The 27,425-nt window shown below is 41.1% G+C and overlaps 1 protein-coding gene across 5 annotated transcripts in view; it reads right to left on the bottom strand.

The window, feature by feature from the left end:
• The window catches only part of LOC135213537 (sodium/glucose cotransporter 1-like), a 289,323-nt gene that overhangs the window by 130,626 nt on the left and 131,272 nt on the right, over window positions 1-27,425 (bottom strand). For 3 of the 5 annotated variants that reach the window (XM_064247467.1, XM_064247469.1, XM_064247471.1), the window contains one exon: window positions 22,972-23,640. In XM_064247467.1, the coding sequence (XP_064103537.1) occupies window positions 23,425-23,640 (216 nt within the window). In that variant the 3' untranslated portion in view covers window positions 22,972-23,424. Of the gene's footprint in view, window positions 1-1,727; window positions 1,833-22,971; window positions 23,641-27,425 lie in introns of those variants that run through there. The other 2 variants (XM_064247470.1, XM_064247468.1) reach the window with 1 other exon arrangement.

Below are 27,425 nucleotides of genomic sequence, written 5' to 3' on the forward strand. Positions count from 1 at the left end.
TATATGGTTCCATTGTTACGATATTGGAGTTTACCAATTTATTTTTTTTTCTTTTTTATTTATGCACCCTAGTTGGTTTTCTGGCTCTGCTGCTTTACTTGGAACAGGGTGTTCCTTTGTATCATTTATAGTACTTTCACTGCTTGAGGCAGTACCAAGGAAATTCGGGAGTGACGTGCCAATAGTCATCAACTGTGCCGGAGTTTTTCCATCATGGGGCCCAAGGGTACTCAAATCATTTATTTCAGTATTCATAAATTTGAGATGAGATAGAAAAAAAAATTCTTGAAAAGATATCATTTGCCCTTCGCGAAGTTAAATCTTCCGCCAATGGCACAAGTGAGAAAGGACTCCCAAATGTCCGGATCCCTACCTTACCCCAAAAGGGGATGGCATAACATGATAAGTATGGCCCAAGTGTAAGCAGAACCTGCTTGCTAGGACTAAGAGTATTACGATAATACAATTATCCCCATCCTAATCACATTATGGGCAAACTGGATAGAATGCCGAGAGTTCTATTCCTAGAACCAAGCCCCCCCCGGAATCCGTGGTCCAGCTCCACAGAATAGTTCTGCCTGAAAAACAGGTCCGAACACTGTCGGGTAGATGATGGATCTACCACAGTTCTCACTATTTAGCTTTGGATTAAACTCCACGTTAAGCCATATGTTTTCTCATTTATTTCCTTTCAAAAATTTTGGCAAAAATGGAAAAGTCCACAGAAGTTAACTCGAAAATATATAACTCGAAAATATATAATGTCGTATGGGACTCTTGGGTTCGAACCTGGGAAGAAATTCCTGAGGTTCAAGAACCCCCCTCACCACGTTAAGGTGGTCCCATAATGAGGGGGAACTCTTCCAGAACCCTAGCAAGAAAGGCATCTAGTAAAGTTATAACAGACCCATACTTTGTACAATGCAGCTGCAGAAACCTCATTCTGAAGTGAATGTGTGGAACCTATATCTTGAGTTAGCACAAGTAATCACTGAGACTGTCAATGCCTTAAATATGAAATTTTTTTTTTAAATAACCGAGACACACACACACGAGCACAAAGGACAGTTTTTACCCAGTAATATCTTCATAACAGTAAACTAACAGCAATAATCAACAAAGAAAGCATCACTGGAGACAAAATTAACCTTGACTCAAAGGTGGAAGTTATTTTCATTGTTAATTGTCATCCTGTGGACAAGTCAGGTATCAGAAACATGTGACATGTGTTTCTGAATTTTAGGACAAGGGAGAAGAGGGACACCAAAAAGGAGTTCTTTAAATTATGTAAAAGAAATGTTAGAATGGAATTGCAGCAGTATCAAGTAAAGATGATACAAGACAGGAGGCAAGTGATGTGATGTGGTACTACAGTATATGCAAGGGGTTTGATACAATACTTGATAAGACTTCTGTGTAGCTTTATGAAGTGGCTTAGCAAGGAGTTAATCCTTGATTTTGCAGTCAAAGTGTGAATGTAAAGTAACTTGTTTTTTTTTTCTGAAGCCTTACACTAATGAATTCACAAGACTACAATCAACATTATTAATCACCCTATAGTATTTCCTTCCAATTAAAGTGACCTCTAGTTTTCATATCAAGACAGTAAAAGTAAATTTATATTACCTAAAATAGTACAACTGTTGCTTTTACATAATTTGGAAACTGCAAGGTATGTCATTATTGATAGTATTGATCATGTGTAAGATGATAATTAAATAACTTACAGATATTTTGGTAAATATGTACAAAATGAGGGAGAGCACCGCAAGATAGATCTGAATTCGTTTTCCGCCAAACCTTTTCTGTGTGTATTCTGGTAGTGTATTCACCTGAAAACATGAAAATAATAATAGAATCATCAAAAGGCACATTCAAACATTGTTATAATCTTGGGAATCCTTTAATAAGACAAATAATATCAAAGTAATTTTAACATCATTAATGTTATTTCTTGTGGATGAGAGATTCTTAAACAGTTCATCCTCGGAAAATGGACGCTATTGAAAAGATTAACTACTGAAAAATGGGCAAGTTCAGTATACATACATAGATATGTAACACTTGAAAGTTCATCATACCAAGAAAACTTTGGCAACTTTCAGTAAAGCGCAGCTATCAATAAATCTACATTTTATTTAAAGTGCCCTTAAAGATCACTGCCCACAGTGACCAAATAATAAAGGTAAAAGAGAAAACTTGTATGTTAAGAGGTTAAATATGAATTTCATACAATTTAGTTTAAGGAATTTTTCACGGTTGCTATTTTAAGAGAACATATCCACTAATTATGTCTCTTATTTAGAGCAAATTGCAATATAAAATTGTAAATGTACAGGTCAATTTATGGCCATATCAATGAATCACTTAATTTTCACATGAATTCAGTTTGATACTGACTGACTTCAAATAAGGTAATATTTTATACAAATAAAAATGACAAATGGTTAAGGCTACGTACTATTATACTGTCATGTGTTGGCAACCTATAGTAAGTGAGTGCATTTGTTGATTACAAACCAATTAATCATAATGGGCTTACCGTATTCCATACAACTTTAGGTTATGATCCCATATTTGAAACTACTTGTTTCAAAGAGCGTCAGAATAATTGTACTATTAAACTTTTATTAAGATAATAGCATTCCCAGAAAAGGAATGAACATTATTTAGGTGTGAAGTTTTTCTCTTCTCATAGGGCTTCAACAAGCAGAATGCAGTTCTATTATTATTTTTGTGGATTATGACAACGTAAGGAATATTTTAAATGTTCATATAAATTTTCCTTGTGACTACCAAAATCACAATTTTTGAAAGTAAATTGTATTTTTCCTAACTATACAAACCTGAGGTCCTTTACATATAGTCCCACCTCATGCCACCCCTCACTCTGTTCCTGGGTCTAAAGCAAAGTGGTATGTTTACCTCCAATCGAGCGGGACTCCTGACCATCGGACAAGCAGTTACTGCTGAACTACCTTGTTAGTAAATCTTACAACTGGTCCAGCTGGCACTGAATAGTAATTCCTTATGTAAAAGACTCCAGGTTTGTATAGTTAGGAAAAATACAATTTACTTTCAAAAATTGTGATTTGTTCCGACACGTTATACAAACCCTTGGTCCTTTACATAAGGAAGACTCACTTATTGGTGGGAGGAATCTGAGTTTTGTGAACAAACTGGTGTTTGCCCAACCTGAGTTCCCTCCCTGGTCGTAAGAGCAAAGGGGGGGTATTCGCCTCTGTCCAACTGATCGGAGTGAGAACTGCAGGATCAGTGGCCAGACCTCTGGATCAATTCATAAGAGGGAGGCAAGCGTACCTCTTATAAATAGCAAGTAAGAACTTATGTCCTAAGTAAGAAGCCAAATATAAAGTATTGGGTTTGTTTCTTACTGCTGTCTGCTTCCCCCCTTGCTAGGGAAGGGATGGATAAACACTTCTATCCCTAATGAAAGGGATAGAATGGAGCTCGGTCACGTAGTTCACCTGCACCGTCATCCTGTCCAGCATGTGACGACCACTACCCTCTGCCCGCAGAGAGAGGGAAGAAAAGAGATGGAAGAGGAGCCAGTCACTCTCTCATTCATTCTCCATTCATGTGATATCACAAGGACAAGATGCAACCTTGTCCTGTTCAGGAGCTGGGTAAGCTACACAACTTGTTGAGCAGCCACCACGGGTCCCAAGGAAAAAGTGTCAAAGGACCTATGGGCAATATCCCGAAGGTAGAAGTAGGAGAAGGTGGTCTGGTTGGACCACACCCCTGCCTTCAGCACCTGTGCGACGGACAAGTTCTTGCGGAATGCAAGGGCTGGACCAATACCTCTAACTTTGTGGGCTCTCGGACGAAAGGTACTGGAGTCGGCACTCCTCTCAGAGTCGTACGCTTTCCTGATCACCTCATGAAGCCAGAAAGAAACTTCTTGGACACTTCTTTCTTGGTAACCCCGGTGCTAATAAAGAAGCATTGACACTCTGGCCTGAGGCATCAAGTTTTCTTCAGATAGCGCCGTAGCACCCTCACAGGATAGAGCAGCATCTCTTCCGTATCGTTAACGGCGAAGTCGTCTAGGGAAGGGATCGTAAAGGAATCGAACCTGGGGTCAGGGACCGAAGGGTTCTGAGTCTTCGCTAAGAAATCTGGGACAACATCGAGCGTAACTGATCCCCATCCCCTCAAGTGTTTAACATTAAAGGAAAGACCATGAAGTTCTCCTACTCTCTTCGCCGATGCCAGGGCCAGCAGAAAGACGGTCTTGAGGGTCAGATTCCTGTCAGACGACTCCCGGAGAGGCTCTCGTAGGGTCTATGATTCAAACTCCTTAAAAGTCACATCCCACCCTGGGGGCCAGAGTTCCCTGGGTGGGCAAGACCTATCGAAGCTCCTCATTAGGAGAGATATTTCCATGGAGGAGGAAGAATCAACTCCTCGCAGCTTAAGGACTTGGGCCAGGGCGGCTCTGTATCCTTTAACTGCAGAGACAGAGAGGAACTTCTCTCAGCAAAGAAAGATGAGGAAATCCACTACCTGCTGAAGTGTGGCTCTGCGCGGAGAGAGACCCCGTCTACGCCACCAACCAAAGAAGACAGACCACTTTCCCTGGTATACTGCTGCAGAGGACTGTCTGAGGTAACCAGACATCTCTGTTGCTGCTCGGCAAAAAAAAAACCTCTCACTCGCAAGAGATGGTTGATAACCGCCAGCCATGAAGACACTGGGAATGTGCTGCCTTGTGGTACCGTTGTACATGCAGTTGACACAACAGGTTGTGCCATGGGGAATCTCTCACGGTGCCTCCGAGAGAAGAGGCAGCAGGTCCAGATACCAAATGGCCTGAGGCCATTTGGGTGCCACCAGAATCATCCGAAGATTGCTGGTGACCAGCATCCCGCTGATTACTTTGCGAATCAGGCAGAATGGGGGAAAGGCGTAGACTACGAGGTTGTCCCACGGGTGTTGGAAAGTGTCCTCTGCAGCTGCCAATGGGTCCGGCACAACTGAGAAGAAAACCTGAAATTTCCTGTTGTGCCGGGTGGCGAACAGATCCACTAGTGGACGCCCCCACAGGTCGAAGAGCCTTTCCGCCACATCTGGGGGAAGACACCATTCTGTCCCAATCACCTGATTCTGGTGGCTGAGCTTGTCTGCCACTACATTCCTCTTGCCTGGAATGTATCTGGCTGACAGCTCTACCGAGTGAGCTATGGCCCACTCATGCACCTGCATCGTCAACTGGTGTAACGGGAGGGACACTAGGTGCCCGTTTGTTGACGTTTGCCACTACCATGGTGTTGTCGCTAATCAACACCCCAAAGTGTCCCATCAGTCGTTCCCGGAATTCTTGGAGCGCAAGAAACACTGCCTTGAGTTCCAGGAAGTTGATGTGAAGGTGCCTGTCATGATGTTTCCACACTTATGCAACCAGCAACTCTTCCAGGTGTGCGCCCCAACCCTCGGTCAATGCATTCAAGAACAGAAGCATCTCCGGAGGGGGAGTGCGCAAGGGCACTCCTATTAAGAGGTTCCTGTCGTCTAGCCACAAGGCCAGGTCTTCCCTTACTTCCTCCGTGAGAGGAACCAGAAAGAACTGTGGATTGCGTGCCTGTGACCAGCACTCCTTTAGTCTCCATTGAAGAGACCGCAGGTGAAGACGCCCGTGAGGGACTAGTTTCTTTAGTGACGACAGGTGACCGATCACGACTTGCCACTGCTGAGCTGACTGTTCCTGTCGTGACAGGAACCGTCAGGCTGCCTCCCTGAACCTGCTGATCCGAGAGTCTGCGGGGAAGACTCGTGCTGCTACCGTATCGATCAACATGCCCAGGTACTCTGCTTGGGTTCGAGATCTGACTTCTCAAAATTTACTACGATCCCCAGATCGCGGCAGGAGTCGATCTCTGTCCTGTAGCAACTGCAAGCTGCTCGCTAGGACCAGCCAATCGTCGAGATACCTCATCAGACGTATCCCGACCGAATGGGCCCAAGCCGACACCAGAGTGAGCACTCGTATGAACACCTGTGGGGCGGTGAGAGACCGAAATAAAGTGCCCTAAATTGGTACACCGTCCTGTTGAGGATAAAGTAGAGGTACTTCCTGGAGGACTGGTGGATGGGTATTTGAAAATATGCATCCTTCAGGTCCACTGAAAGCAGGAAATAGTTCTCCCTGATGGAATAGAGCACTGAGCGTACCGCTTCCATCGTAAACAGAGTCTGGCGAACGAAACAGTTCAAAGGTGAGAGATCTATCACCGGTCTCCAGCCCTCCATATACTTCTCCACCAGGAAAAGTTGGCTGTAGAAACCCGGTGACTGATCTCGCACGATCTCCACAGCTCCTTTGCACAGCATGGTCTTCACTTCGTGTGTCAGTGCTATGTCCCTGGGAGAACCGGGGACGTACGTTTGAAGGTGGACCAGGTGTGAGGTGAGGGGTGACCTTGACTCAAAAGGGCAGTAGGTATCCCTCCCGAAGGACATCCACTACCCAAGTCTTGGCTCCGTAGCACTGCCATGTTGCCCAATGCCTCGCCAGGCAACCCCTCACTTCCGGCAGCAGTTGAGGGGGAACGCCGTCCCTAGCATTTCCCTCTCTTTCCCTTCCGCTTAGCCCCTTTCCCACGAGAGAAGGAAGCATATGAGAGGAGGACTCACACTCACTTCTCGAAGCAAAAGAGGAAGGCTGGGTCTTTCCTCGCGCTACCCTCGACAGTGCTGACGTCTTGGGAGCGGAGGAAGCACTAGCATTCATACCCTCGGCACCTTGTGCACAGAGGATGAGGGTCCACAACATCACTTGACTTGAAAGCCCCACACTTTCGGCCTCCCACTCCAGGGCACAATCTACGGTTGGATGGGGGGCGCGAGGGCTTCTATGATTCGTGGGACTGCATGATTAATCCAGTCGATGCAATACCACAAAACGCAAACAAATACGTAAGAGTACTTACAGTCAATCACACTAGTATTCTAAGAAAACAGGTTGAAAGACAAGTAAGCTTGAAAACAATCTCACGACAGAGGCAGGCAGAGAGGCGAGCACACGTTTTCACCCGACGGCAGTCGAAAGCAAAGTGGTATGCCGACCATCGGACAAGCAGTTACTGCCAAACTACCTTGCTAGTAAATCTTAAGACTGGTCTAGCTGGCGCTGAATAGTAATTTCTTATGTAAAGGACGGAGAGTTTGTATAACGTGTCGGAACAAAGCTAAAATTTTGTACACCTGAACCCCTCTCACAAGGGAATATTGTGAAAATTATATTTACCTAATCTCACTAAGAATGCTGCTGTGTTAAAAAAAAAAACCTTTTACCTTTAAAAAAACACACATACACACACACACACTCACACAAAATTTAGAATACAGCAAACTTTATCATACCTAATTAAACAAACCTGAAGTAATACACAAGGTAAACAAAAATATATGGGTTAATAAAATACAAACACAGTATTTTCAGTACCTTGACATTTATGGAAAAAATGTTCATATTAGACACACTTCTGAATAAAAATCAATTTTAGATATAACACACGGTTCAAACACCATTTTCTAAATACAGTATCAAGTACATTTAAGAAAATTATTTTACAGCACAAAATAGAGAATCTGATCAGCTCGAAGCTTATGATAAACTTAAGCACCCTTGAGATTCAGGTAGTATTTTACAGCATTACTCCAACTATATTATTAGGAGTCAAATCTAACCCAATATAAAATTCATCGTTATTTCTCAATAAATCAGTAAGAAGGCTTTTGAGTTAACAGTATAAAGATTCATGCAATACTCAATGTTTACTGGAATTTGCATACAAGCATTTTACAGTGTGGTTATTGTGAATGATAAAAACATGCAGCAACTTTGGCTGCTAATAGTGCACTTGCATGTCATCTTGAGAATAAAGTACAGTAATTGTATATCAATATTTTTCATATTTATCCTATACAGTATAACAAACTCATAAGATTATGAACTCTCACTTGTGTTATTCAATAACATACAGATCACTCCTAAAAGATCACAACAAATCCCATCACAGGTAAGACTACTGAACAGTAAAATCTCAAGGCCTTTCTTGTTATGAGGTTCACTTACTCTTCAAACCACATCTGAAGTAGGACTTCTAATTTTGTCTAAATTCAGCCAAAAACTTAAATTTATAAACAAACAAAACACTTACATTACACACTGTGCCTTGACTAAATTTCCAACCTAAATACACTACATTATCAATATCTGCATGCAGTATTGACCAGAGATGAAGTGTAAGAGTATTTTTAAATGTTAAATTTTGCAAAGCAGACCTACCAATCCTTTTAGTGATTTGTTAGAAGTTTGACAAATTCTCAACAGAGCAGTGAATGGAGGAAATAAAATTATTGCAGGACAGTATCTTAAACATAAGCAGCAAACAAACAGACAAAATACAAATTAATTTAAGGAGGAAAATAGTATTTCAGGATTATGACCATAACAATCACTCTGAAGCACTTTGAAAATATAAACAGAAATACTACCTTGTAAATGATCCTGCATAACTAAAGAAAATTATTAATAAGCAAGCTTATTGCAGACACCAAACCTGCAGTCTATAGTCAGGAATTTAACTTTCAGAACTAAAAAGTGAATTTTTCTTTTTCAAATTAAGAAGCACAGTAACAAATACGAGATGAGATATTTGTGCTTTCCACACTATGAAAATTATGTCCACTTTCTTTGCCTAATGAAAATATAAAGTTTGTCCTGGTTTTAATAAATTGACACAAAAAGCCTATAGATTTTCAGGGAATACAAAATAGCGTATATGTATATTAAACTTGAAAGAAAGTAGTAATCAACCTCAAGAATCTATTTCAATAAGTATTGTCACACACTATAACCAAGCTTCAGTGAAAAAAGCAATCTCTAATTAACATTTCAGGGTAAAAGCTGTAATTATTTGTTAAAAAGGACAAGTAATGTTTATATTGTGTGATATGTTGTTTACATACGGATTTTACTTATTACCTTGGGAAAATAACTCTATGGTAATATAATTATAATACTGCTCTGAAAGTCATAAACATATACCGTATACTGCAAACAGAAGGGAAGCATGGTAGAAAATGTCATAGCACACACAACTTGCACATTATGGAATCAAAGCTCATGAAATAGAATGCAAATTACAATTGATATCTGGTCCTTTTCCAAATTTGGTTTATACTAACATAGCACTCTTCTCAAGCAAAAAGGAAATAATATACGGTATTCCCCGGGTTACAACGGGGGTTCCGTTCTTGAGACGCGTTGTAACCCGAAAATCGTTGTAAGCCGGAACATCACCAAAATTCCTAAAAAAACCTTACTTTTAATGCTTTGGGTGCATTCAAAACTATATAAATTGCATTCTTATTGCATCAAAAAAACCTTCAAATATTGATTATTTTGCATTTTTTGTGTCATATTTCTTCTGCCAGATGAGTGTTGTAGGCGTCATAATCCTGGAAATCATTTCTGATGAATATAATTGAAAAGTGCCTTAACCTCGGAACGTCGTAAGCCAAACCCATCGTAACCCGGGGACTGCCTGTACTCTACTGATGATGATCCTATTGTTCAGATTCAACTAAGAGTCAAGATGTACAGAACCAGTTAGAGCAAAGATTAAAATTTCTAAGGACTGTTACTATGCTAACATTCTAATTTTTATCAAATCCAATTTAGTTTGGAACAAAATGTCATTGAATAAAGCATTTTTTTACATCTCTCAGTTTATGTAACTAGCCTCATAGATTATTGAGAATGCCATTGTGCTTTCATTTTTTGTAACAAATATACATTTAAATTGCCTTAAATTTGTTTAACAAGCACATCAATCTGTTAAGGTTAAGATACTTTAATGTGCTTCAGACATTTTCCCCACTTTTTATTTTCAACTGCCAGTTGAATTCTTGCCTTATAATGCTGCATTTTATGTTAATTTTAAATGCAAATTTTGATTCTGACTATTAATTTAACCGTCAAAACTGCTATTAGAAGAGTCTTGTTACTCATAGCTCTACCTGGTTCCCCAATTTTTTCTAATAAAGTGAATATCTTTCATCACAATTACCAAGAATTACTAAGCCCAAAACATGAAAAAAATTCAGTTTGCTATCATTCCAATGTTGTGACATTTCATAAGAAATTTAGTTTAGCAACACATGCAAACATTAAATTTTGAGCAACTACATAAATATGTGAATTTAAAAAAATTAAGTGCTTCGTAGTAATTTGTATTAAGTTTATTTCAATAAGTGATATTACTACACAGCTTTATATAATCGTGAGTACCCTTCATCTTGGAATCTTCCAAAAGTCGGCAGAAACAGCAATTTTTAAGCTGGGTTTCCCAAAATATTACTTTTATCAGAATTTTTGGTAAAACCTGCTAAATTTATATTGTTTCCTTTGATAACCACTCGGTACATTTCACAGATCAATGAATTTCACTTCCAAAGATGCTGGAAAGAACATATCATTGTTATCAAGTTAATAAAAATTTTAAGCAGTCCTTAGCTTTAGACTTTAAAGCTGGTATATCATGATATGGATAAATCTGGTACATCATGATCTGGATTCTAAGGCACTTACTTTGTACAGGATCAGACAGCTAGATACAATTTACCATTTTCTTAACCTCTTACATTTAAGTAATAAAATGAGCTATTAGGTATAAATCTCTGAATGTCTGAAGCTCTGTGAAAATGTTAATTTTTGTGTAAAAACTTATTGCTTCCCTTAAAACTTTTATTTGGTAATTTAACAAGACCACTGAATCAAAGTTTGCAGTTCTTAAAAAAAATTAACACTAATAAAATTAATATTATTAAAGGAGAGCCTGATAAATTTATGTATCATAGTCACTGCAACCCAGAAATCTCCTTTGCAGTACTGTGAGAAAAGCATCTCTCTTGCAGGTACACTGGATAACCTCCAAGGGTGAAGCTGAAGGGAACAGACTGTCTGACTTTACTTCTGAATGTGACTGGCAAAGAACTGTGGACCAAGGGGAAATTTCTCTTGATGCCTCAACAAGGAGAGTCAGCAGATCTGGATTACCACCTGGCTTAAGGCCAACAGCAGCAACCAGGGTTGATCCTAAGGTCTGCGTAATTATAACTCTTGATCATCCAACAAATCAATGCAAATTGTGGAAAAGTGTGAATGTCTAGATTGTCGCTATGGTATTAGAGTACATCTTTTATCACTGCTTAGGGAGAATGGAACACTGAAAGCATCCTGTTTAGCCAAGTCACAAATAAGTCAAGCATAGAAGAATCCCAAAGATCATACATCCTGTCTGCTATTTAAGGAAGTAAGGACCACATAATGAAGTCAGCCTAACACTTGGGTGCAAAACAAAAGCAAGTGTCATTCCTCCCAATACCAGTACCACCAGGAACTTTTTCCCTCCCATCACGACATGAAACACCTGTCATGGAGGTCTGCCATGTTCAACCATGAGTTGAATCACAAGGCAGCCTGGAGGAAAGCCATGGTAACAAATTCCATAGCACTAGACTTGGCAGTCAAGAAGGGCATAGTCCTGGGGGTCTCTCTCCTGCAGGAGGTTGTTCATTAACCTGCAGACTGAAGACCCAAATGCTACAGGAATATTCTCCACAACTTCCAAAAATTGAGAAAGTTTGCTTGGCCCAAAACACCAAGAGTTAGCTCAGAACATGGCAACCTAACTGATTGTCTCACTTTAGGAGTGCACTAAATGGTAAGCTTGATTAATGAGATAAGGGCAAAGTGTGTAGCCATGGAAAACTTGACAAAAGGTACCAAAATCACATCATTTGAGAATGAGTATGATTATCTCTTAGAAATGCTGCTCCAGCTCAGCCTACTGAGATTCTGGAGAGGGAATGTCCAGGCTGGACCTTCTCCCTTGAGAGAGGAAGAAATGCTTAGTTACTCCTTTGCCCATCCATGGGATCAAGGAGTTTGTTTAGTACTGTGTGCATCAAGGAAAACTTCACATACATAGAAGTACCTGGGATCAAGGTGTCTGATCAGTACTGTGTGCATCTAGGAAAACATCACATACATACGTAGAAGTAAAGTGTATGCACATTATGTTTTGACAGGTTTGTTTAATAGTGTATATGTATATGATTGGTGTATATGTATATGATTGATGCCAAACATCTATAATTTGTAAATACCCAACTGACTGGGACATATCCAAGACATTAAACAACACAACTCTGTAGCTTATTCTTGTACAAAGAATTCTTTCCAAGGTTATCCGATTCTTAAAATTTCTTGTTAGGCGGATCAAATATCACTGCTGGACTCAATGGGTCTAGCTGAACTACCTAGTAATAATTATGATGTCCAAATGTACTGTTTCCAGCAAAGCTGTGGAAGTTCTATCCACTCTGTCAGCTTAGTGGATGATTCCCACACTCCTTAAGTTATTTGAATATAGACCTTTTACTGACTGTAACAAAACTTATGACATCAAGAGCCACTATTCCATTAGTTCCCAGGAATAATCCTCCCAGTTTTACAACTCACTGCAAGTAAATCATCATTATAGAACATACCTCTCTAGTCACAACTAAGAGAATTTCCTAAAGTTACAATGTATACCTGCAATAAGCTTCCATGAAGATTTGTATTTTCCATGGTCATTTACAATACCAGCACAAATAGTGGATGATTTTGGTAAATTAAGTAGCAACACATTGGCACCCCTGTTTAAGACAGTTCCTCAAAATTGCATTACATAAATTGGTTGTGCTATGTGACAAGAAATCACTTCCTCAATCATGGTTATGTATATGAATAAGAAAAATTTATTTCCCATAGTCTCAAGAGCCAAAACCATTTTTAGGAGCTTTACTATACTGTTATTAACACAAAATAATTATTAAATTTATGACTCAAAGTGTCATCTTCAATCATTATCCCTTAACGATAAATCTTAGTCACCTGCAAATGCACCAAAATCTTGCAAAAAGATATGCAAAATTCATCACAGTTTGTGATCAACACACATCTTGAAATATTCTTACATCCATGGGTCCACATGTCACCTTCAATAATGAGGTTGTGACAATAAATCTTAATTTCATGCAAATGTATCAGTTTCTAAAAACATATACAAATAGTTTGAGATTATATATAAAATCAAAGACTTAATACGTATATACTAGTAGTATTAAGGCTAAAGCGTATTGTGATAAAATTCATGAGATCTTTCCAACATCACAAGTCCTTAATACAAATTACTCAATAGATATTCTATTACCATCATAAAAATTCTTAGCTCAACAATAAACAGTCCTATGTCCTATGAAATGAAAAGAAAACCCTTTAGCTTTTAGAAACTACATATTGATAAACTCTTAATAGTTAAATTATAACAATATACATCACAAAAAGTATGTTTTTTGAATACTCTCAAGAGATTTAATTTTAATTTTTCCTTGTATACCATGTCACTGAATAGCATTCATATCAAAGCAAATCCCCATAATATACCGTGCAGTTGTTATTAGGAAATATCTGAAATATATTCATACTTTTGGTCTTAGTGAATGACATGTAAATAGGTTAACAGCGATTATACTTGTCAAAAGGGAAAGGTCCTGAAACCTACACTATTTACCATTGAAAACCTATATAACTAGCATTAAAAATCTCGTTGCATCAAAGAAAACATAAGGCATATTTTAGTGAAGGATCGTTATATCTTTGAACCACATGAGCCAAGAAATCAAAGAAATACAATATACTGTGCACATCTTCAAAACTAATCAAACAACTGCCTGAACCTAGTGACTTCCACACATGAAAAAACTTGAATTGCATCTTTTATATAGATTAACAGTTAAACAAGAACCACTGACATTAAAATCTCATTTTCTTGTAATTTTATTTTACAAAATATCACTGATTCCTCCCAAGCGCCAAACACTACAGATTGCAGTCAATCTCAAGATAAGGAGGACAGTAAAGACAGTGATTTTTTGCAGAACACATCAGTTAACCTTCCAGGAGGACCAACTATCACAGACTATGTACGATTTGATCACTTGTACCTGTGAAACACCATGTATTTTTTTTTAATTTCTGAAGCATACTGGTTAATATTCTCCAAAAGTATGAACCATGCTGAATTTTTCAAAAATTCTAACTGTTCAGTTTATTAATAACAACGAACTTGTTACAATAACTGACAAATCATAATTCACTATACTATACAGCAGTACTTTCTTTGTAAAATGAAAAAGTAAATTAGTATCCAATAATCTTATATGCTTGGACACTGCTATGTCTGCATGACTTTTTCACAAAATATTCTAATCTTAATTACATTCCTACAAGGTTACATCTGTACAAAGTGGAGAAAATAAATATTACAAATGTAACTAAAAATAATTAAAAGGCATTGAATCCATGCTAATAACACATTCAGTAAAATATGACTATGTTTGCATATTATTATTATATATGAATGATGATGACTATATGCTTTCATATTAATCAAGTAGTATTATGAATGGTGATGACTATATGCTTGCATATTATGACATAATGAATGATGATGATCAGAATACAATGATGCTTATAAAACTAAAGGCTCTAAAAGAATCTTAGAATACCAGTAACTTGAAAAAGTGATGAAAAAACTAGTCAAATCAGCTAATTATTCAAGATATTTTCTTAATTATGGCACTAAGGAGATTGACCACAAAAGGATCATTTATTTTTAGCCAGAACTTTGTGATGATTATTCACTCCTATTATCTTTGTATAAGTATACACTGCTTACCTATTTACTCTATCATTCAGAGAAGTCTTCACTGACAGGAAAATATTAACTGAACAATAACTGTGCTTGTAATCATCTTAATATGGATAATCACACTGAAACACACATGCACTACTATAAAGCTGTATACCAAGTTACTTACAAACCTGAAATTATAAGCAAAGTGTTTTGACAAATATCTATGACTTCAACACTTAACCATCACTACAAAAATATGACTCTTGTCTGCATACTGTAGTAATATACAGTAATTTCTGGGCTCAGTTCGTGTCGCTGCGCGAAATATCCCTTTAATCCATTATTTCTAAGGTAAATGCACTAACACATACCAGAGAATAAATAAAATAAAGAAAAGGTCAGTATAACTGACTCGCTCACCCTCCAAGAGGGCGTCGGTATGAACACTAGGGCGAGTGAGACCACTACCACGAACCTCTTACCAATAGAAATCTCCTACTACAAAACCCCCACAAGAGGGGAGCCGACCCACAGAGTGGGCAGCAACTACTACTACTCCATCCCATGCTGCCGACTGCTGCGCCTCTGGTGGCCATCCTTTTCAGTTAGCGCACTGTGTACACACGTACCCTTTTTTGCTCTTGTGTTTTTTGTGCCCCTTACTTGGATTTAACTATTATGGAGCGTGTAGCCATCGCAGCAGCTAAGTTAAGTAATCTGTTATTGTTGCTATTGGGTTTTTCCAGCTTTGAGTCAGTATTTGCCGTTTTTTAGGTATAAATACTGGCTCTTGGTCGGAAGCATGGTGGCATTGTTCTGCCTCGTGGCGGGTTCGTTCTTGGTCTTCCATACCTAGAACCTTCCCTTATTACTTTACGCTCTATTGCTAGTTATCTATGTTATGTTAGGGGTCCAGCCTACTTGGTTTATGTCATGCATGCATGTCTTCTTTACCTTGCGTAGGCATCTTCCATCCAGACCCTAGCCACAGCTCTTAGTATCGGCCCCGGCTAGCTTTGAGTGGTAGACTTTCTTTCGGGTTAGTCGTACACTCCTGGATTTTTTCTCCTACTGATTTACTTTCTTACTTTATTTTAATCTAATTTTAGTTATTTTATATATTTTAGGTTAGCCTACGGCGTCTGGCATTTTACGTAGCCTAGGTCCCGTATTTCATTGGTCCCCACCAGTTTATTGCTTCCTCTCATCAGTTCGGTCGCTTCTCTATAGCATCTCACTGATTAGTTGGTTGCTTTAACCTAGGCTATGTTTTTTCGTTGTTTTTCTCATGTTACCGCTCCGTGGTCACCATGTGATCGCGAAGCAGCCAGGCGCCCGTCCAGTCACCCTACCCTCCTCCCGCTCTTCCATAGAGCCGGGGGGGGGTGGTAGGTCTGTCCTCGCTCGCTCCACTTACCCGTGCCTGCCTCCCTCTCTCCCTAGGCGGAGGGAGTAAGGGGGGCTGGACAGACCCAGGACTGGACTTGACCGTTCTCTTGCTTCATGGTGCGCTTGGATGACTAAGGGGGGGGACTGGCCTTCCCCCTCCGTCGTTACTCCGTTGCTCCGTTGTTGGCTCGAGTCTGTTTCGCCCTCTCGCTCCTTCCCGGTTTACTGGTGCTTTTTATTTTACCGGAGCTTCGGCATTCACGTGGAAGGTTGCTAGTTCACCCTTGCGGGCGGACTTCAGGCGTACAGTTGGTCTTTTCTAACCACCCCGTCTCGCTGATATCGCGACACGAACACCGCCGCGCACCGGAATTATTCCGGTACATACCAGTGCTTTAGGCTTAAGTGTTAGTGTTTAATTTAAACTATCATAAGTTTAATTTAAGCTAGCCTAAGCCGAATCCCTCCGTTACCCACGTTATCACACCGGACCTCTCCGGGGTTCTAGCCTATTCAGGCGGTAAGGGAGGGGTTATGCCCAAAATTTTTTCGCGCTCCGGCATGCAGCGGAGTTCTTTTAGCCTATTAGCCTGTAAGTGATGTCTTTTACGGTACTCATGTATCTTTTCACTTACAGACCACCAACTGTGAGCATCCAGGATGCAATGCCATGCTCCAGGACCCCTGTGGACATGAAGTCTGCAGGTCCCATGCTCCATGCGCGACTCCGCACGGGAATCTGCAGGTCTGGTTCCACGAAACCTGCACCATTTGTTACGATCTTGTGAGTCAGCTCTTGGACGGGGTAAGTATTCCCAACTCCGTTCGGTAATCCCAAGGAATGTTTTAGTTCTTAAGTTTAATTTTAATCTCTTATTTTAAGCTTAAGCTCTTTTATATGGGATGTTACATCCCATATGTCTTTAGACTAAGCCTATTACTTAAGTTTTAATCTTAAGTTTAAACTTAAAACTAATGAATGCCCTCTCTTCCAGGCTCCCGCCGTTAGAGATACCGCCCTGGCAACCCTGAGGGCTTGGGTCGGCGGTTTTGGTAAGAACGCCGCCAAGGGACAGCCCTACATTCTGGAGAAGAGGTTGGCTGTCCTAATCTTCCCCGGCGGCAAGTCGACGGGTTACGTCGACCCGACAGAGGCAGCCCCGACTATGGCGGCGATTCAACAACAGCTCGCCGCTTCGTTAAAGGAACCAGGCCAAGATATCTCGTCGGACGTCGCGACACTTGATCTAAATATAGAGCCCATGGTAGGTGTTGACGACCTGTTGGTTGAGGTAGGTACGTTGGACGCCCAAGGGCTTCCCTTAGGCGCCACTGGGTCTTCTACTCCTGCTAACTCTCCAGCTTCCTTCCAAGGCTTTACAGGAGCTGAGCTCCTTTATACTTCTCCTGACGCTTCAGTAAGACCTAAGGTCAAGGGACAGACGGTTGTAAAAACCCTCAAAAAGACGTTGTCGTCGTCCAAAAAGACTTCGTCGGCGTCAACATCTCGTAAGTCTCCGGCTACAAACCCCGGAGCGGAGAGGTCTAGAGCTTCTGGTTCTAGCTCCAAATCCTCAAAGAGCAGGTCTTCCAAGGAGGGGCCACGTACTCCGGCGGAGTCAGCCGTTTCTCCTCTCCCCTTGGTACCTGTTCCGAGTTACCCAACCACCTCCGCAGCAGCTCCGGCTTTGGATCCCAATGCTGGACTGTTGCAACACATGGGAGACTTGGTCGGCTCTCTGAGGAACAGTATGGAGCAGATGTTCTCCCGGTTGTCCGACAGGATCACGTCCCAGGACAACATCATCGCCGGACTTAACCAGGCTCCTCTAGCTACTCCCCCACCTTTCGGCACCGGAATAGCTCAGTTCCCACCTCATGACTCTCTGCCTCCGTTCTCTATGAATAACCCCTGGAGGGTGGCGTCATACGCCCCTTTCCAGGACGGTCTTATTTCAATTCCGGAGTATGGTACTCGAAGGATTGAGGACTTCGAGTTCTACCCGGAGGGTCTACAACCACCGTTCATTGGCTACGCCAGACTCACTGACGCAGCCATGACTAGAGATGACAAAGTCCCTAAGGAGACAGTCCTCTACTCACGTGACCAGGCTCAAAGAGAATGGCTCAGGTGTTTAGAGGACATGGATTGTTCTAACACGAAAATTCAACCTTTCAAGAGTCCCTTCACCATTTTCACGATGGAGGAGGGAACTCCGCTTCCCTTCCTTACCAAATAGCTACGGTCACTATCCCGGCGGCCCAGAAGGGGGAGTCGTTGCCACAGCTAAGGGAAGCAGACCCCACATCTCCTTTGCTCCCTTCACTCGGAGAATTGTGGGAAGATTTACCCAACACCTTTTCGGCGGGCAAACTCAAGCCAGACTGTGCTATGGATCAGTTTGGTGAGAAGCTGCCTAGACTTCCGGACAGCCTCATTCAGGCTGAATTTGAGGCCAAGACTAGGCTAGCCAGGTCCATTAATACCATGGCAATGACGGAAGTGGCAACCATTTCTTACGGCTCTGAGCCACTCTTTAAGCTTCTCACCAAGTCACTGATGCAAACAGTTCAGTCTGACATGTTTGAGTTTGCTACAGCCAGAACTAACTGTCGGAAACATGTCCTCCAGGAAGCAACTATTCGTCATGAGCCGAATAAGTTGCTTTCATCCAACATCTGGGGGGCAGACCTCTTCCCTGATGCAATGGTAAAGGAGGTCCAGGCGGAAGCAACAAGGCTTAACCAAAGCCTTAAGGATCGTTGGGGTCTCACCGCAAAGAGACGCCAAGACCAATCAGCAAGAGGTAAGGCTCAGAAGAAACCGAGACGTTTTCAGCCTTACCAGAAAAAGCAACAACGCTTCACCCAGGCTGTTTCGACTGTTCCGTTGGTACAGTCAGCCCAACCCTCTACCTCCAAGGCTCAATCACAGCCCATCTACGTGATTTCCCCCCAGCCTCAACCTTCCACCTCCTACGCTGTCTCCCCAGCCTTCAACCAAGTGTTCGAAGGCCAGGCCTTTCAGCAATACGACCGCTTTGGTAGGGGAGGCAGAGGTAAGGGATCCTTTCGTCAGAAAGGATCAGGAAGGTCTCTTAACAGGGGAAAACACTTCCGGGGAGGCCGCGGAGGTTACTCAACCCAGCAGCAATGAGAACTTGAAGGTAGGAGGGAGGCTGTTTCTCTTCCGGCACCGGTGGGGATTCAGCAAGTGGGCACAAAGTATTGTGTCGAAAGGCCTGGGTTGGAGTTGGATTGCGAATCCGCCTCCACCCAGACCTTTCCTTCAACTTCCATCAAAAGAATTGACGGAGTATGCGGAGGACCTCCTTCAGAAAGGAGCAATAGCGAGAGTCAACAGATTAAAATTTCAAGGGCGCTTATTCAGCGTTCCAAAGAAAGGCTCACAAAAAAAAAGGGTAATCTTAGACTTATCCCGTTTAAACTTGGCCATTCGCTGCGACAAGTTCAAAATGCTCACCATCTCGCAGGACCTTACTTCCCCGTGGGGCCGTCACCACCTCTATCGATCTTACAGACGCATACTATCATATCCCTATTGCAAGACACTTTCGCCCTTATCTGGGCTTCAAGATAGGAGATCAGGCATTCTCCTTCAAGGTAGTTCCCTTCGGTCTGAACGTGGCACCCAGGGTGTTCACGAAGTTGGCGGAAGTAGTCATCCAGCAACTGAGGTCTCAAGGGATAATGGTAGTAGCGTATCTCGACGATTGGTTGATTTGGGCCCCAACAGTCGAGGAATGTCACAAAGCCACACTGAAAGTAATCCAGTTCCTAGAGTATCTGGGGTTCAAGATAAACAGGACAAAATCAAGACTCACTCCGGAGTCCAACTTTCAGTGGCTGGGCATTCAATGGAATCTATCCTCCCATACTCTGTCGATTCCATCAGCCAAGAAAAAGGAAATAGCGAAGTCAGTAAAGCAATTTCTAGAACACAAATTTGCTTCAAGGAGAAGCCAGGAAAGAATCCTGGGTTCCCTCCAATTTGCCTCAGTGACAAACATCTTGATGAAAGCCAAACTGAAAGACCTAACCAGAATCTGGCGCTCGCGAGCAAATGTCAGATCCACACAGACGCTTCATTAAGCGGCTGGGGAGGATATTCTCAGTTCAAGAAGGTTCAAGGAACTTGGTCACCCCAGTTCCGCCGGCTTCACATAAACGTACTAGAAGCGATGGCAGTGTTCTTGACTCTGAAAAGGTTACGTCCGCCAAAGAACTCCCACATAAAGCTAGTTCTGGACAGCGCAGTGGTAGTCCATTGCGTAAACAGGGGAGGCTCCAAGTCACGACATCTGAATCATGTCATGGTAGCCATCTTCTTCCTGGCGGACAAGTTCAGTTGGCACCTCTCCTCCACCCATATAGCTGGAGTGAGAAACGTCATAGCAGATGCTCTATCCCGCTCAGTTCCTCTGGAGTCGGAATGGTCACTGGACAACAGTTCGTTCCAATGGATTCTCCGGAGGGTTCCAGGTCTACAAGTAGATCTATTCGCATCCCAAGCGAACCACAAACTCCCATGTTATGTGGCCCCCAACCTGGACCCTCTGGCCTATGCCACGGACGCTCTGTCCATAGATTGGAACAACTGGGAGAAGATTTATGTCTTTCCTCCAGTGAATCTTCTCCTGAAGGTACTGAACAAACTCAGGACGTTCAAGGGTCAAGTAGCTCTAGTAGCCCCAGACTGGCCGAAGAGCAATTGGTACCCTCTGATTCTGGAACTGGGTCTTCGTCCTCTTCGAATTCCCAATCCCAGGCTCTCCCAGTCAGTACAAACGAAGACTGTGTTCGCTGCCTCAGGAATTCTCAAAACCCTACTTTATGGACTTCATGAAGTTTGCGGCTAAAAAAGATGCAGATATTGATCCACGAAATATTCTTTTCTTGGAATCTGATAAAAGAGATTCAACTTTGAGACAGTATGATGCTGCAATCAAAAAGTTGGCAACCTTCCTGAGAGAATCAGATATTAGAATCATGACAATCAATTCAGCTATATCCTTTTTCAGATCTTTATTTGAAAAAGGCTTAGCAGCTAGCACTATTACGACAAACAAGTCAGCCTTGAAAAAGATTTTTCAACTCGGGTTCAACGTAGACTTGACAGATTCTTACTTCTCGTCTATTCCCAAGGCTTGTGCTAGACTTAGACCTTCAGTGAGGCCTACGTCAGTATCGTGGTTCTTGAATGATGTTCTAAAGCTGGCTTCAGAAACAGACAATACGACATGTTCATTTATAATGCTCTTAAGAAAAACTCTATTTTTATTAAGCTTGGCTTCAGGAGCTAGAATTTTAGAACTGTCGGCGTTATCCAGAGATCCGAATCATATAGAATTTCTTCCCACAGGGGAAGTTCTACTTTCTCCGGAACGTAGCTTTTTAGCAAAGAATGAGGATCCTTTGATGAGATGGGAACCGTGGAAGGTTATACCCCTTCCACAAGATGTTTCTCTTTGTCCAGTATCGACCTTACGAGCCTTTCTGTCCAGGACTTCCTCATCCTCGTCAGGTCCTCTCTTTGAGAGAGAAAAAGGTGGTACTTTATCTATTAAAGGTATCAGGCAACAGATCCTGTACTTTATTAAGCAAGCCAACCCTGATTCCTTCCCTAAAGCTCATGATGTCAGGGCAGTTGCCACCTCAATTAACTATTTCCAACACATGAATTTTGATGATTTAAAAAAGTATACTGGATGGAAATCGCCGACAGTATTTAAGCGTCATTACTTAAAGTCCTTGGAAGCTTTGAAATTTTCAGCAGTTGCGGCGGGTAACATAGTTTCCCCCGACTCTGCTTAATCTTAAGTTGAAGATCCAGTTCTCCTTTCTACCTATCTCATTCAACAGTTTGTCTATACCTACCATGTTCATCTACGTCTACCTTGAGTCTTAGCTGCTCTTGTGATGGTACAGTGGGTGTCCCTTATTTTTTTGCTAGGGTCACCCACAATTGTTTGTATATTCTGATCTCTATGATGTGGTCCCCTTATTTTTATGCTAGGGTGACACATCTACTTTTGCAATGGTTACGGGTTTTGTATATTAAGACATATAAATTTATTTACTACATTATTGTCTAAGTTTGTTCAGAATCATTTTTATTATTATAATTGTTTTATTTACTTTTGTATATAATAACTATACACAGATGTTAAGTTCAACATATATTCCATGTAAGCCCTGTACATATATGTTAACTTTAAGTTAATTTTAAGAAATAATTTTCTAACCTGTGTAATTATGTATATGTATATTTCTTTTTGGCAATTATAATACTTTATTTTATTTTAAGTTTTATTGAGACCTTATTTATTTATTTTCTTTTACAATCTTGTGCTAATTCTCTGGTACGATTTCGCGCAGCGACACGAACTGAGCCCAGAAAAGGGATTTTGACGTAAGGAAAAATCTATTTCTGGGCGATTGGTTCGTGTCGCCCAGCGAAATATCCCTTTAATCCATTATTTCTAAGGTAAATGCACTAACACATACCAGAGAATAAATAAAATAAAGAAAAGGTCAGTATAACTGACTCGCTCACCCTCCAAGAGGGCGTCGGTATGAACACTAGGGCGAGTGAGACCACTACCACGAACCTCTTACCAATAGAAATCTCCTACTACAAAACCCCCACAAGAGGGGAGCCGACCCACAGAGTGGGCAGCAACTACTACTACTCCATCCCATGCTGCCGACTGCTGCGCCTCTGGTGGCCATCCTGAAGTTAGCAGACAATCTTGAGTGCAGGGATGGGTAGGGTGGGATTTCGCTGGGCGACACGAACCAATCGCCCAGAAATAGATTTTTCCTTACGTCAAAATCCCTTTTGTCTTAACAAATATTCTCATGGATGGAAAAATATAGATTCAAATATATAATGTGGGTTTTGTAAGTAATAATAATCACAAATAATAACCACTAACTTGCCCACCATTGGACCCAAAGACTAATATAAAGTTCCTGACTATAATCACTGACACTGTAATACATATTGGTCTTTTATTTAGATAAAGTATTAATGCAAATAAAGGCAATTTGTATCCTGGAACTAATTTACACATCAAAACTACAAAATATAGTCTAGAGTAAGATGCTGTAACAAGACTTATCACTGCTACAATTCAAGTGTGTTGGTTCAATGATATTAAGGTACCTTTCAACTCATCATGAGTGAGCAGATTTGGTGAATCACCAAAAAATACACCAGACATGAAGAAAAGACTTACAATATACCAGAGTAGCCTAATTCTTCCAATCTTTCCCGTTGAATTTTGTACACTTCTTCTTTGGTAAATGGATTGATGGAAAAATAGGTATAAAGCACTATGGTGATAATGATGATGATGAAAAGCATTGTGTTCAGTAATCTGCACTCCCAAGTCTCTTGATGAAGGTTTGTTAACTGAGCTACATGTTCATTCATTGCCTTGTTTTCCTCCTGTAAAATATAACATTCAATATTTCACTACCACAGAAGACATAATGCATGAGATGATCAATTGATTTCCTTTCCAGGTTTTAAAATAAGTGAAAGTAATAATCATAATAATAATAATAATTATACTACAGTATTGAGTACATAATTTAACCAGAGCACTCACATTTCTCAACTTCCATTCAGGAAGGTGGCTGGGACATTTGTCAAATTACCATGATATACTATATTGGAGGAAGAATCTTGACCCCCATGAAATGGGCAACATACTGGGAATTCCAAGACTTTGTAAACACGAGCAACAAGAATCTATTAGTTTTTCCACAGAATGGGAACAATGGTAAATTTTTACAACAGCTCCAACTCTGCTCCTCTTAAATAATTATATATTTCCTTATGTGTTTTAATGTGTTTTGAATGATTATGACAGTAATTCATGTGGGAAATGAGCTGTTTTTGAGTTATTCTACACCCCTACTACATACAACAAAAATAACTCATTTCCCATATGTATTAATATCTTAATCATTCAAAACACTTTAAAACACAAATACATAATTAATTAAGAAAACTGAGTTGGAACTGTCATTAAAATAAGCCAACTTGTTACAAAGGACAGAATTTCGGACCTAGTGGATCAGCGCTATTGACACGGCACACTACCGAAGGGTGATACTACTTAAACTGTCATTTTTTTTAACATCTGCTTTCAGTAAGGGGGTGGTGGAACGTCACTTCGCACCTTATCCGCGTTTTAAAAGACTATCGGCAATCTCTTATTTACAGGCAAGTGGTAATATTGCACTGTGTGTGCTAGCCACAGGGGGGTTACAGGAAGTTAGCAATTACTGCATCAACAGCCACTTCCTTTATCGTAACTAAATTTATACCGTATTGCTTACTACACTTTAAACATTCCACTGTTTTATGTAACACTCCATGTTACCTTAAAAAATTGATGCATTGCATTCATATTCATAAAAATTATGAATTAACCTAAAATAATCAAAATTACAGGTGCAACACAGACTGGACAGAACTTTATTCCATGAAAGACTGAACCAAATGACAAGAGAAAATGTCAGACATCTGTAAAATTTTCCCCTGGTCATGGAACTCCTTGATATGGGACGCAATTGCCCACAATGCATTTTAAGGAAAAACAAACTCATATCAGAGCCATAATGCAATTTTAAGGAAAAATAAACACATCAGAGCACAGACTGTAAACAAAAAAAAAATTGAAATATTTCGAGGATGATATAAATCTTGGATATGGTGGATTTCCCAAAAAAATTTTTGAGACAAAGTTTAATCATTATTTAGTATGCCAAATGCATCTATAATACTAAAATTATTATCATTGCTGTTGAGCAAGGGGAGGAGGAGGGGCGGGACATTTCCGAGAATGAGAGACTGTCTATTGCATCCTCCAGCTCAGTCTGAGGGAACAGGAACTGAGATTCTAAAAGGTCCCCATTCCTTAGCACCAACAAGGACTCGGGGTCAATCGATCTTGCTATCCTGGACAAAGCTGCATCTCTTCTGATAAGAAGAAGATTAGCCCACAAATTGACGCCGAGGTGTGCGAGATACGAGAATGCCTTGCCCCCAGACTGCAACAAACTGGCAAGAGAAGTAGCACTCACCAACCCCTCTGGGAACCTGTCAGACGCTTTTTTGGCAGTGACCATCAACCAGACGTCCAACCATGACATTGTCTGTAACATGGAGGCTGCTGTAGACTCCAAAGCCGAGGCACCCTACGGAGATAAGGATGGCGCCACCAAGCTCACCTGCTCCAAAGTCAACCCTGATTTCAGACGAATAATGTCCGGGTTAAGATGATGAGACATCAAGTAGGTAGAGTTCATAGTATAATACTTCCTATGCCTTGTGAGTGGAGGAGGAAGCAACTTGACCAAAGAGACCCATCCCAATCTGACACAGAGGTGATCACCTTATGCAAGACCGCCTGGACATGCCCCGATAAGGGAAGTTGAAGGAACTACTTGGGATCTTGGGTAACCCCCAGCAAGGCTTCCAAGCAAGGAGTGAAAGATGACCGAGCCTGAGTCTACTCTCCGAATTGTTGAACCCATAAATGAGATCGACAACTTTGGTAAAGGAAGACAATAACTCTTGCGTGTCTCCTTCCTCCTACTCCGGCAACAAGAGGAAGATGCAGGCTTATCCAGCACGCCTTCCTCGTGTAGACCAACAGAAGAGACAGCAGCCAAACAGCTCAGATCGCCAGCCGGCATATCTGGGCTGGAGCCAAGTGCCAACTCCTGTGACAAACCAACCATAACACTAGGAACATTTCTATGCACACTCCCAATAGATGACTCGCATACATGGCCACGTACGCGTACGTGCGGGATGGACACATACGTGCAAAGGAGAAGCGTCTCGAACACTTGACAAAGAACAAGAATTCCTCGGAGTCGAACATTGGACAGCATCAAGGGGAGGGGGAGACGAACACTCCTGCTGCACTACTTCCAAGTTCATAACCTTCGATCTCTTCACAGGCACCTTGAGATCCTTACGGCGACGAATAGGCCCTGATGCCGAAGAAGCGGAAGAATCAGCAACACGCACACAAATGTGCGAGGTTGCAACACACTCGCGACTCAATGCAAAGGATGAAGCAGCCACTGCAGATTACACAGGGGATGAAACACTAACACTCTCAGGAACACGGGCGGGCCACTCCTCACTTGAGGAAGAGGGGGCGACATTACGCAATAAATCAGCCTGAGGGCCTCCCAATACTTCCAACCATGAATCGATGGAAGAAAAGGAAGGAGACAAAGGTACAACAACACTAGCATGGGGTGTGACTGTGGCAGGAGACGAAGCATCGGGGAGAGGAAATAAAAATCCCGCCCCCCACCCCCCGACGAAGGAAGGGTAGAAACTCTACGATGCTCCCTCTTACTATAAAATTACTTCTACTGCTCTCTAGGCCATGCATGACATTCCAGGCAGGGATTCGTTATGGTACAAAAATTAGCATGACACCTACTGCATGTGGAGTGTGGGTCCATCGCTGAAGAAGCCAGGAAACGAGAACACGGGAAACTTGGAGTTCCCAGGCACATACGTTGGCATAATGCCTTGTTTGTTCTGCTCTCCAAACAGGGATGGACCAGAGTCAAGTGTTCTCCCCTATATTCGCGGGGGACAACCACCCCCAAATAGCTAGAATCCGTGAATAGTTTAAACCCCTATAAAAATGCTTAAACTGTCTACGTATTTTGTTAGTTAAAACTAAAGAAAAACCCACTAAAAAGGTTTATAGTAGGTTTATTTAAAAATTCTATCACAAAAAAGTGCATTTTATAATGAAATTGATAAAGGCTAATCTTTTATTCATGTCTTCATTTTTCCCCACTTTATATATCTAAAGAACATAACTCCTATTATCTTTTCAGTGAAGAACTCTAGATGTACTGACAAGGCCTTGTGTCTAATTTTACTATACATACTAATATTACTGATGATATGTTTAACATGTCTTATGTTTGATGTTGTGCAGTATATAGGAAAATCATCAATGTATTATTTTGTATTATTTTTAATCCCAACTGGTAGGAAAATATTAATGTCATGTATTGCTAGTGTGAAGAGGGGGCTACCAAGAACACTATCCTGTGGACTACGTTTTCATGTGAACAAGTCTTTGGATGAATACTTAAAAGTTAAGGTCTGTTAGAAAGTTTTCAAAAAAATTGGCAACTGACCACATTTTTTTTTTTTACATAATGTTTTCAATATTGAAT

This window comes from Macrobrachium nipponense, chromosome 43 (genome assembly GCF_015104395.2).
Source record: "Macrobrachium nipponense isolate FS-2020 chromosome 43, ASM1510439v2, whole genome shotgun sequence".
Classification (NCBI taxonomy): domain Eukaryota; kingdom Metazoa; phylum Arthropoda; class Malacostraca; order Decapoda; family Palaemonidae; genus Macrobrachium; species Macrobrachium nipponense.